General features: G+C 38.0%; 1 protein-coding gene across 1 annotated transcript; it reads left to right on the plus strand.

Moving 5' to 3' along the window:
* Positions 1-394: 394 nt before the first annotated feature.
* Positions 395-4,870, plus strand: LOC145121417 (uncharacterized). The gene is made up of 4 exons (XM_079057166.1): positions 395-1,792; positions 1,857-2,083; positions 4,358-4,588; positions 4,672-4,870. Exons 1-4 carry the CDS (start codon positions 395-397, stop codon positions 4,868-4,870), a joined length of 2,055 nt encoding a protein of 684 aa, XP_078913292.1.
* Positions 4,871-13,002: the final 8,132 nt, after the last annotated feature.

Consider the following 13,002-nt stretch of genomic DNA (forward strand, 5'->3'; position numbering starts at 1 on the left):
CAAATAATTTGTAAGCTTAACGATCTATGTCGGTAAAATATAATAGTTTAGTGACAAAATTGAGAAAATGAAAATAGTTAATCGTACATATTTTCAGTTGAAAATTCATATAAAGAACAGGGATAATGACTTAGGAGGGTAATAACGTTTCCTGTTTGTCCATTTTAGGTCCCTAACGTAGTTTTTGTGCGTATTACACCATTAAGGTTATTATAACAGTTTACAAATAGTCCTTTTACCGATTTCTTCCTGTTAAACCATTACGTGGATGATTAGGTGGCATTATTTAGGTGTTGCGTGTATATTTATCTCCATAAATTAGGGCAAGACAAATCCCCCATCTCTATCTCTTCACTCTCACTGTTCTTTCTTCGAGAAACCTCGATCAGATCAGATGGCTGAAGACGATACATTGGTTGTTGAAGTCCAGTACAACGGGCACTTCTTCCCGATACCATTTACGTATTTTGATCCAGATAAAAAGGAGATAAGGTACGCCGATTTCAGGGACAAAGGGTATTTTGAATTCATTGCTCACCTAGAGCTGATTACTAGAAGGATGTGCAAAGATGTATACTATTGTCCAGACGGCCAAACATTGTGTCAAGGATTGGCCACATTGCAAAACGATTGTGATTATCATGAATTTCTTGAGTATATTCATGACAAAAAGAAAGTAACTGTGTATATGGACCCTATGCATGAACCCCTGTTTGACTGGATTGAAATGGAAGAGCCTGAAGTTGAAGATGATACCAACTCCGACGAAGATGAAGCTGACGTAATAGATAAAGAGGGTTGGGAACACGAGGTGGATGATGAGGAGTTTTCTATGAAAAAGGCAAGAGCAAGTATTCAGAAGAAAGACATGTTTTTTAACAAACTTTCCCCAAATGATGAAGAGGAAGAAGATCCTAATGCTGAGCAATTACCTCCTGTATACCATGTGCACAATTCTGAGCAACAATGGGATCAAATGGCTCCTATGTTAGGTATGAAATTCACCAATCCTAGTGAACTCAAACATTGTCTTACCAACTATGTTGTTAAGCATGGTTATGATTTGTGGTATGAAAAGAATGACAAAAACAAACTTCTAGTGAAGTGTTGCAAAGGTAAAGAACCTACATGTCCTTTTAGGTCGTGGGCTTCTTGGATGCAAAAGGAAAGGACTTTTCAGATTAAGTCACTTAAATCAACTCATAACTGTGGTAGAGTTTTTAAAATAGGCTTAGTGACTTACAAGTGGATAGGGAAACAATATTTCAATGTACTTCTAGAAAACCCCAAGCTTAGTTTGAGGAAGATGAAAGCTCAAATCTCAAACACATACAACATCATAGTTAGCATTGGACAATGTAGAAATGCAAAAAGGTTTGCACTGTCTGAGATTGAAGGCACTCTGAAAGAGCATTATAGTAGGTTGTGGGACTATGGCATAGAAATCAAAAGAGCCAATCCAGGATCAACTGTAAGCATGGAAGTGGACCATATGCCTGATGGAAGTACAATGTTCAAACGGTTCTATGTATGCTTCAGAGGTGTAAGAGATGGTTGGGTAGAGGGGTGTAGAAGAGTCACTGGGATTGGTGGATGTTTTCTTAAAGGAATTTGCAAGGGTGAACTCTTAGCTGCAGTGGGTAGGGATTCCAATAACCACATGTTCCCTATAGCTTGGGCTGTTGTAACTGTTGAGAACAAAGAAACATGGAAATGGTTCCTTGATCTACTGATGGATGATATTAAAAGAGGCAATGGAAATGGACTTACTCTTATCTCTGATGGACACAAGGTACTACTCATGTTTACTCTTAACTTTATAATTTAATTATTATTTAACATTGTAAATTGGGCAGGGTTTAATTGAAGCTATCAAGGAAAGGGTTCCTCATGCTGAGCACAAATTATGTGCTAGGCACATACTAGCCAACTTCAACACAAGGTTCAAAGGTGAGCATTTTATCAAGCCTTTTTGGAGGGCTGTGAAGGCTACCACAATACTGAAACATGAAGCTGCTATGCAAGAGATCAAGGAATTAGACAGTAGGGCATTTGATTATCTCATGGAGAGGGATCCTAAATTGTAACACCCATAAAATTTGAGCCAAATTAAAACATTTTAAATCATTCAAAAACCATTACGTTCATACAACTCGTTTCAAAATAGTTTTAATATCAGAGTATCCCCCAGAACCATATCATATAAATCATAAAACATGAGGAGCGGTACGATCACGCCTTCGCCTTGCCACGATCTCCTGAAGTACCTGAAACAATACACTGAAACTGTAAGCCCGAAAGCTTAGTGAGTTACCCCCAAAATACCAACCACACATATCATACTCATAACATATCATAAATAGAACAACCATGCATATCGAGTCTACAGTGTGACTGGTCCGCCTGCACCAGGCCTTCAGTCCACCCGGTCCACTCTCTCTCCGAGTCTACAGTGTGACTGGTCCGCCCGCACCGGGCCTTCAGTCCACCTGGTCCACTCTCCCTCCGAGTCTACAGTATGACTGGTCCGCCCGCACCGGGCCTTCAGTCTATCTGGTCCACTCTTCGAGCCTAGGCACGTCTGGTCCGCCCTCTTGGGGCCTTCAGCCTATCCGGACCGCTCGTCGGGCCTTCGGTCTAACCGGTCCGCCCTGGGTATGTTGGCCTACAGCACAAAGTAGGACCCGCCTCAACCCAACCCTAGTCCAAACAACCATGTGCACATAAACATATAATCATATAACAATTCACATCTAATCAAACCGATCTAGCAGATCACATATCATAACAACATCCTAACCAGGATTCCGACCTAACCGGTCACTAGCATAACATTACCCTATATCCCGGGTACCGACCTTAACCAGGTCACTAACATAACACCATCCTAAATACCAGGATGCAGATCTAGCAAACCAATAACATAACAAACAATACCCGGATTTCCATCCGCTAAAGGGCCGGCCTTGGTGCCGTAGACCCTGTCGATATAGTGAGGATAACTCACATCGCAATTGCCGACTGAAAGGATAAGATCAGCTGCTCCGATCACTGACACGAACTCCACCACCGAACACTACCAAAGAACCAGTTCCATAAATACCAAAATCACCAAAATACCCTTGGAAGTCAAACTGGTCAACTCTTGGTCAAAGTCAAAGTCCTCAGTCAAAGTCAACCTCCCTGACTGACTCTACTCGCCGAGTCGACCCGTCGACTCGTCGAGTCCCTATACTCAGAAATTCCCATAACACGAGTCTACTCGCCGAGTCACCCCAAGACTCGTCGAGTCCAACGATCTCCGAGTCCCATCCTGTCCAACTCACTGAGTCACCCCTCGACTCACTGATCTGCGTCTTAACCAAAAGAGGTTAGGGGTTCTGCGACCAGACTCGCCGAATCCAAGAACAGACTCGCCGAGTCCACGACAATCTTCAATAGACTCGCCGAGTTGTTCTTCCAACTCGTCGAGTCCAAGCTCATCATCATAAGACTCGCCGAGTCACCCATGCGACTCGTCGAGTTACTACGCGACTCAAAGTCTGATCTCTAGCCCGACTCGCCGAGTCATCTCCCAGACTCGTCGAGTCCATACGTGCATTCCCAAAATCTCGAGTCACAGAGCTACTCCTTTGCTCCAAACAATAGATCGGGGTCTCTAGAGTCCATTAGCAACATAAAGTTGCTACCCTTACGTGCTTCTTGCCTCATAATACCAAAAACCAAGCTAGAAAGGGACTTAACTCTTGGGAAAGGCTTTTGCATAGCAACCAAAAGGGCTTTCTGCATCTTTGATCCAAATAGAGCTCAGATCTGGAGTTTCAACCCCAGATCTAACTTATACACCAAGATTTCATCATATCATCTCCAAACAAGCCCTAAAACTTCCATGAAAATGGATCTAGAAAGGGGAAAGCCAAGGATAACGATTCATTACCTCTAAAATGACCTCCTGCTGAAGAGTAATCTGAATCTCCACAAATCTCCTTGATCCAAGCTTCTTGATCTTCAAGATCTCTTCACAAAACACTTAACAATGCTCCAATTTGCTTCCAATGGCTCTCACTCACGATTCCAGGGTTTCTGGGTCTCAAAGGGGGCTAAGGGAGCTGAGGGGAGGACATTAAGTCCTTTAAATAGGGTGAAACCCCGAAGATTAGGGTTTTTCCTCGACCAGCACTGACTCGTCGAGTCCAGCCGCCGACTCGCCGAGTCAGGCCACTTAACCCCGTGCCACGCACCCGCTTCGACTCGGCGAGTCAAGAGACCTACTCGCCGAGTCCCTTCCTTTATTTTCACTTAGCACCCTTCAACTTCTTGCTTCCGAACTTGGGATGTTACATAAATGTTATTGCAGGGCTTTTCAAGTAGAAGGGGTATTCTGCGATGCTATTGAAAATGGAATTTCAGAGAGTTTTAATGCTGAAATAGTTGAGGCTAGACATAAACCAATAATAGCAATGTTGGAGGATATCAGGGTTTATGTGATGCAGAGGTTATACTATCAGAGGACTAAGGGAGAGTCTTGGGATTTAACTATATGCCCAACCATTAGGAAGAAAATAGCAGATTTGAAGGACAAACAAAGGTAAGAATGTTTGTATTTACTTGTTATTTAGCATAAATATACATTTGTTCATGTGTTCTTACTTGTTTAATGTTTATGTATAGATTCTGGGCAGTGTACCCTTGTGGATATCAACAATTTGAGGTGGTGTTATGTAATGATAGATATACAATTGACATGATCAGAAGGACATGTGGATGCAGGAGATGGCAGTTGACTGACATACCCTGTGTACATGGAGTGGCTGCAATTTCATCCATGAACTTGAACTCAGAGGACTATGTAGCTAGTGTTGGGTTATGAGCATTCTAACACTCCTAAGTGTACATGCAACCCTAAATACCTTGGATCTATGTTTTCTCTATCATACATACAATTATGAACATCCAAGGTATTATCCTAATCTAGCATACAAAATAATAAATATAACAAGATAGAATACATACCTCTTTGATGTAGAATGTCTTCATGAAGCTTGAGTGCCTAGTGCCCCAAGTGTGACACCTCAAATGGTTCACACAACACCAAATACACTTGGAATAACTTGAGAGAAACTTGAACACTCCTTGAAATCGTCTAGCCCTCACACTCACACATTAGTGCACGATTTCTTGAGCCATGGGATTCTTTTATATGGTGGCTATTAGGGTTACACCATGTAACTCATAACTTTACCCATTCCTTATGCTCCATGGATTTTAACCTCCATGGAGTATCCATGGGTCACCCCATGGACTTAGTCCAACATAAGGAATCTTGGATCACAAGCCCACATATATAAGAATGAAGGATTTACACAATCAACCCATATATTTAATTAGTCTCCTTTTAATCACTTAATTAATTCCAAATTAATTCTTGATCAATACTAATTAAATAACCTTATTAATATATTAGAACTTATAATATATTAACCAACCTTAAGTGTTATTTCTCTCATTATAGTCTATCCAAATACGTGATGCCATGCAACCCAAATGGACCATGCCGGGTCGGGTCAAGTCTTACCAATTATAGTTATGGACTTAGACATTAATCCAACAGTCTCCCACTTGGATAAGTCTAAAACTATTATTGCGTATGACTTCAGGAACCGATCAGCAATCGTAGCTCTCAAAAGCTTCTGTCGAACTCTGACCTTGTCGATGAACTCTGACCTTTGTCAATGACTTATCCATTAGATAAGGGATCATATATTCCTCCATTCTAGATATCATATGGACTGAGACATGGATTATCAATCATTCTCTCTGTCCATTTGTTGTTTCCCGATTTCCGATTCATGATGACTGACTGATTGAACAAATCAAATCAGTCCTGGCTTGGCCAAGCACTCACATGTATCATCTTTAAATCATCGAGGGGCCCACAGATATCGCTTTTATCTCGAAGGTAAAAGGAATGGATAAACTTCGACTCATATGGCTTGTTCTACTACTTGTTGAATCATACACAAAGGCACGTTTTATAACATCGAGTTACCAATGCGTTTTCGTGCAATCAATGTATAACCAACTCATAGTAACAACTCATATCTCTAGGTTTGAAGAATATAAGATATTATCGTCTCATGATCACTCGTGATAAAATCCATGAAGTGATTCAAATGAGCGCGGGTTGAATCCAATACTCAGAACTTATGAGCACTCATGAGTGTTGTAGCACCACTTTGTCCACCAACTTAGACCTCTACAAACCAACCCATGATAGTCTTGATTCATATCTACTTCCAACATATGACCGACTGTGGATGGTTTGAATAACTTAATCATTCAGGAAGAGCGACTTAGTTATTCTGGAAGTCAAAACATGCAAAGTGAAACACAAGAATAAATGAATCAAATATGGTATCAAACCCTATGAATATAAATAAACACTTTTATTTATCACCATACTGATTACTCATTATTCATTGTTTTGGTTTTATCAACTTTATACTTGAATTTAAAACAATAGTTGTCCCATGCTCCAAGCATGTACACTATGTTTTCTAAACACTAGTCATGCCATACACCAAGTATGCATACTATGTTTGTCTATGATCTTTACTTTGTAAAATAGATCAATTGAACATCACTCCAATGATCCTCTTTTCACAGTCCCAAATCCTTACTGCAAATGCAAGAATTCCAAATTCATGCCATTTACTGAAATCTGTTAGATTCTAAACTTATATGCATTGATCCTCTTAATGATTATGCACGAAGTCAGAAAGACTTGACAACAATCATTACAGAGCATTCCAAAGGAGATCAGCTCCTTGGAAACATCCTTCTTTCATTAAGTTTCATAATCTTACACAGATTGAATAATTTCTAACTTTGAAACATTTCCATATTCCATTTTGACTATCACTTCTGAACAAGAGTTGCCTCCTTACAGATTATGTCAATATGGTCCTTCCAGAATTAACATTATACTTCCAACTGTCCTTGAGCAACCAATCTTTGGTAAACCTTAGAGTGTCCTCGACAATTGCTTAATCATTTTAGTCATATCCAATTCTAGACCTTTTCCCTTCATAATGCCCCAGGCATTTGGAAAATTTTAGAAAGGATGAATATAGCACATGTAATCGATCCTATATCCGAAGCATATGGGACACGATTCATGATGTCTCACATAAAGACTAAACCAGTCTTTTGCTATAATATTTCCATTTCAATTTGCCAAGTTCTCAAAATTCAGATTATGAAAAGGGATGCCGTAATCATAATCGAATTTTAGAACGCAAATAATGGACCCATATATAGAATTTCCTTATGTTGAGCCATTCCAACATGAAATTCATATATATATCCTTGATTAAATACGATTAAAATCTCAATCTAAGCTTTTAGAATTGAAATGAAGTATAATTTCCTCTCCCTTAATTATAGCAAAACAACTTTTTCAACCCCTTCAACCTCACGAATTGAAACTTTTGTTTTCTATAATTAACATTGCTAACTTGCAACCTTTGTCATAATTATCATGCTCCCACTAATATGATGATTATTAGCATAACACTTATGCTCCCACTAGCTTTGACATGTACTCAGAAATCAGCTGACTTTCTTACCAAAGTTCATATTTCTGATACTAGATTGTTTTGATAAAACTTTATCAAAATCATACACCTCTCTTAGATAGCTCACATGTGTGTCTAAACAATTTTAGAACTATGAAAAGGGATGCCGTAATCATAGTCTCAATTGTTTAGACCTTTGCCACTTCTCACAAGTCCATGTTAGTGTGCCGGTAAACCACACACGCTCCACTAACGACTTTGAGAATGCAAATATCACAATTGCTATCTAGCTAAAATCTACTTAGTGAAAGTGTTTCCTCACCATCATTTTCATGAATCGGAGAGAAACCTTATGACACTTAGATTTAATAGTGTATGTGTTCTTATCCATGTGAATTTGTCAAAACCATAATCACAAGACAAGGTTAGTGACAAATCCAAACTCATATTGATTAAACTTGTGCAATCTTAAATTCTTGCCATTTGGCAACTCAAGTGCCTGCCATTGCTTCCAAGTAGTTGTGCAACCAATTGAGAACTCTCAGAACTCCTATGCAAAGCCAACTTGAATAGGCACAAAAATTTCAACACGATAGGTTATAAACCTCAAGTCGTGTGCTAGTGAAGGACTTTAGGTTTTATTCTTGATTAAGTCTTGAAACTTTCAAGAGCTTTAAGACTCCCACTGTTCTCTTGACATATAAGACTCCCTTGTCAAATATTCAAGAGATAGTGCAGATTCTTTATCAAGACTAACACTTTACACAATTGGCCTAAGTTGGTCTCTGTTTTATCCAAAACATCACAACTTACCAATTTCAAATGTACAAGAGTAGATAACCTTTTACTCTTACATTTGACTAGTGTTAACAAACCCTCTTTAAGATATGTCACTCAAGTTACAATCTTGGAGTATGACTCTAAGAATTGTTTTGGAACGAAGTATGACTCATCTTTTTGATTTAACCATTTCAACAATTCATGACTCCTCTTCTTAGTCATAAGAATGCACTAAGATGACTTTAGAGGACCAATTGTGATATGGTATCTTAATCATTAAGATGATCATAAACATGATACTAAAGTACTCTCCCATCTTTTCAGATTTGAGAAACTTTTATCTTTCTGCCATACTTTGATTCTTCTTATTCGTTCTGTCTCACATTGAAACTTCTCCAATGCTACAGACTTATACTTAAACTTATAAGTATAACCATATTTACTGAACTTAAGTAAATCATGACGAATAGTCTTCTTGATCTTTTGTGGTGGACTTGACCAGTGCACAAGAATGTGTACTCGATCCCTTAGTCCTTTCCTTATTCACATAAGGAATTAGTCTTAATTTTCCAAGCTGAAAGTTCTCATTCATCATACTATACAACTTGCATGATTCCAAGTTTCGGTCCAATTGAACCTTGGGTGATGAGAATCTTTCCTTATTTGGTAATATTAGACACTACCACAACCGAAAGAATCAAATCCATTTTTCCAATATTGCTATCAATGGAATCTTATAAGCAACAACTTTTCACAAATGCCATTGTAAGGATACTTAAAATAAATAAAATCAAAACCTTTTTCTTTTATTTTAAAACTTTGCAGAAAAACTTATCCTTATAATCCATATGAAAACCTTGTTGTTATCTATTCCTAAGCAATATAAATATCATAACTCTTAAGTAATAGCCCAAAATTCTGATCACCGAACCATGCGATTGAAATCCATCTTCGCGGTCAGAATCAGCATGTACTTAATAGAGTTAGACAATGAACTTTACCTGAAGTAGAGCCAAACTTATTGACTTTAACATCCTTAGGTAAATTTGGCAGCTTCGTAACCAATGCCCCTTCCTTTGGCAATAGTTACCTATGGATCCTTGATAATGGGACTATCTCAGACTTCGCCTCTCTCTTTACCATTGGGTCAACAGAGTTGACTATGGCCGATCCCTTTCCATTGGGAAGAGAGAGCTTTACTGGATATCCAATGTCATCATTGTCAATGTCCATAGCGTTTTAGGAAGTTGATCTTAGCAAATAGATAAGATCATTAAGGGTCTTGTCTTAGTCTGTTTCATAGGATTCCCAAAAGAACTCACTATGTGACTTAGAAAGTAGTTGAGCCACCAACTTTCTCAAGACTTTGACACCCAACTCTCCCGGCTTGTCAATATGTGACTACATCTCCAAGATGTGATCACACCTAGACCTTGCCTTGCCAATAGGGCTTGAGTGACCTTAAACTTTTTAGGAACTTGTGGGTTAGGGAGAATAATTGGAGGAGGTGAAAGAAGTATGATATCCATGGGACATCATCTTCATTTAGGAAAGCTTGTTTCAAGAGATTTGGGAAGATCATAAATGTCTAGACCAGACACCTTTTTGGGAGATATTCAAGATAGTTGATTTAAAGTCCTTAATATGACACCCAATATGAAATATTAAGGCTAGGACCCAACAAACTATTTTATAACTTAGAAGAGGGATGCCGTAATCCAAGCTATAAAATATTTGAAGGTAGGTGAATGACGATTCACCAATTTCCACCATGAAAAACGAAATAATTTATTAGGTTTTAATTGGATTTGAAAGTCCTAGATCTTTGAGATTCATTGAACTGTTCAAAAGCATGTTTCAATCTCGAGTGTGCCCTTCGGGTTTTGTGACTGGGATGCCGAGGATCACAAAACAAGGTGTGAATAACCATGAAAATATACTTGGTACCCTTAATATTTACCCCTTAATCAGTGTGCCGGTTAACCACACACGCTCCACCGATACTATGATAAATATTAAGTTACCCTTTGCCTACCTTGTTAAGTCCAGGTTAGTGTGCCGGTTAATCACACACGCTCCACTAACGACTTAAGCAAAGTGCAAAGTGTAATTTCATGGGTTAGCACCAAATTCACATTTTCCTAAGTAACTAAGATTGGGTATTAATAAGAGTTTAGTTACTTAGTATTTATCATTAATACTTTTAATGAAAGGAGAATTATAGTCCTTGTCCTACCCGTTCGGCTAACGACCCTCCACCAGTCAAGGAAGCGGTGGGTGAGAGTGGACACCCATTAAACTGCCATTTTATAGGCAGTAACCTTATACCCTCCTTATAGGCCGGCTTCGTGAATGAGGCCTACTAACGGTAAGACTGACTTTACTCTTATACATATATATAAATATTATTAACTTATAATATTATAAAGTATAAGGGTTGAATTTTAACTTTTAAAATTCTAAGGGCTAACTTGGAATTAAAGTATTCATAAGTGAAAACTTTTCAAATTCCAAAACTTGAGGGCAAGTTTTGAAACTATTCAAAACTAATTAATTCCATAACTTATGAGTTTAAAGTAGTTTTAATTAAAAAAAAAAAAAAAACTCTTCAAGTTCCATAACTTGAGGACAAGTTATGGAAGACTTTAAACTAATTAATAAAAAAAATAACTTTTTTTTTTATTGTAACTTATGGAACTAATTAAGGTTACACTTTTTTTTTAATTTAATGAAGAGACTCTTGAACCTCCATAACTTGAGGACAAGTTATGGAGTCATAAAACCATTTAATTAGAACTAGACTCTTCATTTTGTAACATTTGCCAACTTTTATGAGTTTTATGATTCTTAAATGTGACTTTTCATATAACTTGAGGACAAGTTACAAAAACACACTTTGGAATCAACTCTTAGATTAAAATGGATTGAAAACAACTATTTCACACAACTTTTCTATTAATCTAAGAACCTCGTAAGAACAAGATAATTCAAATCATCAATCTTCAAGAAATTAGCATGAACATACAAACTAATACAAATCTTGAAATTATGACAATTATCTTAGAAATTGTATTAGCATGAACATTACCACATCAAAAACAAGTTTATAAGTCCAAAAACATCTTAGGGTAATGTTCCTAGTTTAATTCCAGCCAAAACAATCGAATATATGCATCCAACTCGATTTTTCAGCTACTTTTGCAAGTATAACAAGAAAAAAAACCAGGCTCTGATACCACTGTTGGGTTATGAGCATTCTAACACTCCTAAGTGTACATGCAACCCTAAATACCTTGGATCTATGTTTTCTCTATTATACATACAATTATGAACATCCAAGGTATTATCCTAATCTAGCATACAAAATAATAAATATAACAAGATAGAATACATACCTCTTTGATGTAGAATGTCTTCATGAAGCTTGAGTGCCTAGTGCCCCAAGTGTGACACCTCAAATGGTTCACACAACACCAAATACACTTGGAATAACTTGAGAGAAACTTGAACACTCCTTGAAATCGTCTAGCCCTCACACTCACACATTAGTGCACGATTTCTTGAGCCATGGGATTCTTTTATATGGTGGCTATTAGGGTTACACCATGTAACTCATAACTTTACCTATTCCTTATGCTCCATGGATTTTAACCTCCATGGAGTATCCATGGGTCACCCCATGGACTTAGTCCAACATAAGGAATCTTGGATCACAAGCACACATATATAAGAATGAATGATTTACACAATCAACCCATATATTTAATTAGTCTCCTTTTGATCACTTAATTAATTCCAAATTAATTCTTGATCAATACTAATTAAATAACCTTATTAATATATTAGAACTTATAATATATTAACCAACCTTAAGTGTTATTTCTCTCATTATAGTCTATCCAAATGCATGATGCCATGCAACCCAAATGGACCATGCCGGGTCGGGTCAAGTCTTACCAATTATAGTTATGGACTTAGACATTAATCCAACAGCTAGTTGTTACAGTAAGGCAACTTATCTCAACTGCTATAAATATATTATTCATCCTTTGAATGATAGCTCACTGTGGACACAAAGTGACTACACAAAGCCTTTACCCCCAAAGAGTAGAAGGCTACCTGGAAGGCCATCTACTAAGAGGAGAAAAAGTGCAGCAGAAAGGGAGATATCAAGTACACACACAATATCAAGAGTGAAGCAGGTGCAAAAGTGTTCAATCTGCTATGTTAGTGGGCATAACAAAAAAGGGTGCCCAACAAAAAAAATCCTACAACAGGTGATCCTGTTCCTGCATCTTCAACTCCAGCTCCAATGCTAACTCCAAGATCCACTCCAATTCCAACTCCAAGATCAACTCCAATTCCAACTCCATCTCCAATTCCAACTCCAAGATCCACTCCAATTCCAACTCCAAGATCAGCTCCAATTCCAACTTCTGCAAATCCACATCCAACTCCAAGATCCACTCATGCAACTCCACAACAAAGGCAAAGATCTACTTCTGCAAGACCATTTCGAAGTGCAGTTCAAGTGATGAAGAGGAAAGCTTCAGAAAGAATCATCAAGCAGTGCCTGAGGAAAAACGTGGTGCCTAAGGATGGTAGTGGTTGTAGCTCAGGGAAACCTGTAGATCTAGGTTGATTG

This window comes from Lactuca virosa, chromosome 6 (genome assembly GCF_052849685.1).
Source record: "Lactuca virosa cultivar CGN04683 chromosome 6, Lactuca_virosa_CGN04683_v6, whole genome shotgun sequence".
NCBI lineage: Eukaryota > Viridiplantae > Streptophyta > Magnoliopsida > Asterales > Asteraceae > Lactuca > Lactuca virosa.

What these genes read in the sequence shown, in the direction of transcription:
- LOC145121417 (XM_079057166.1), top strand. Translation starts at nt 395, where the DNA reads ATGGCTGAAGACGATACATTGGTTGTTGAAGTCCAGTACAACGGGCAC. An exon ending in TTATCTCTGATGGACACAAG is followed by an intron (nt 1,793 to 1,856) that starts GTACTACTCATG and finishes TAAATTGGGCAG; the next exon opens with GGTTTAATTGAAGCTATCAA. An exon ending in GATTTGAAGGACAAACAAAG is followed by an intron (nt 4,589 to 4,671) that starts GTAAGAATGTTT and finishes GTTTATGTATAG; the next exon opens with ATTCTGGGCAGTGTACCCTT.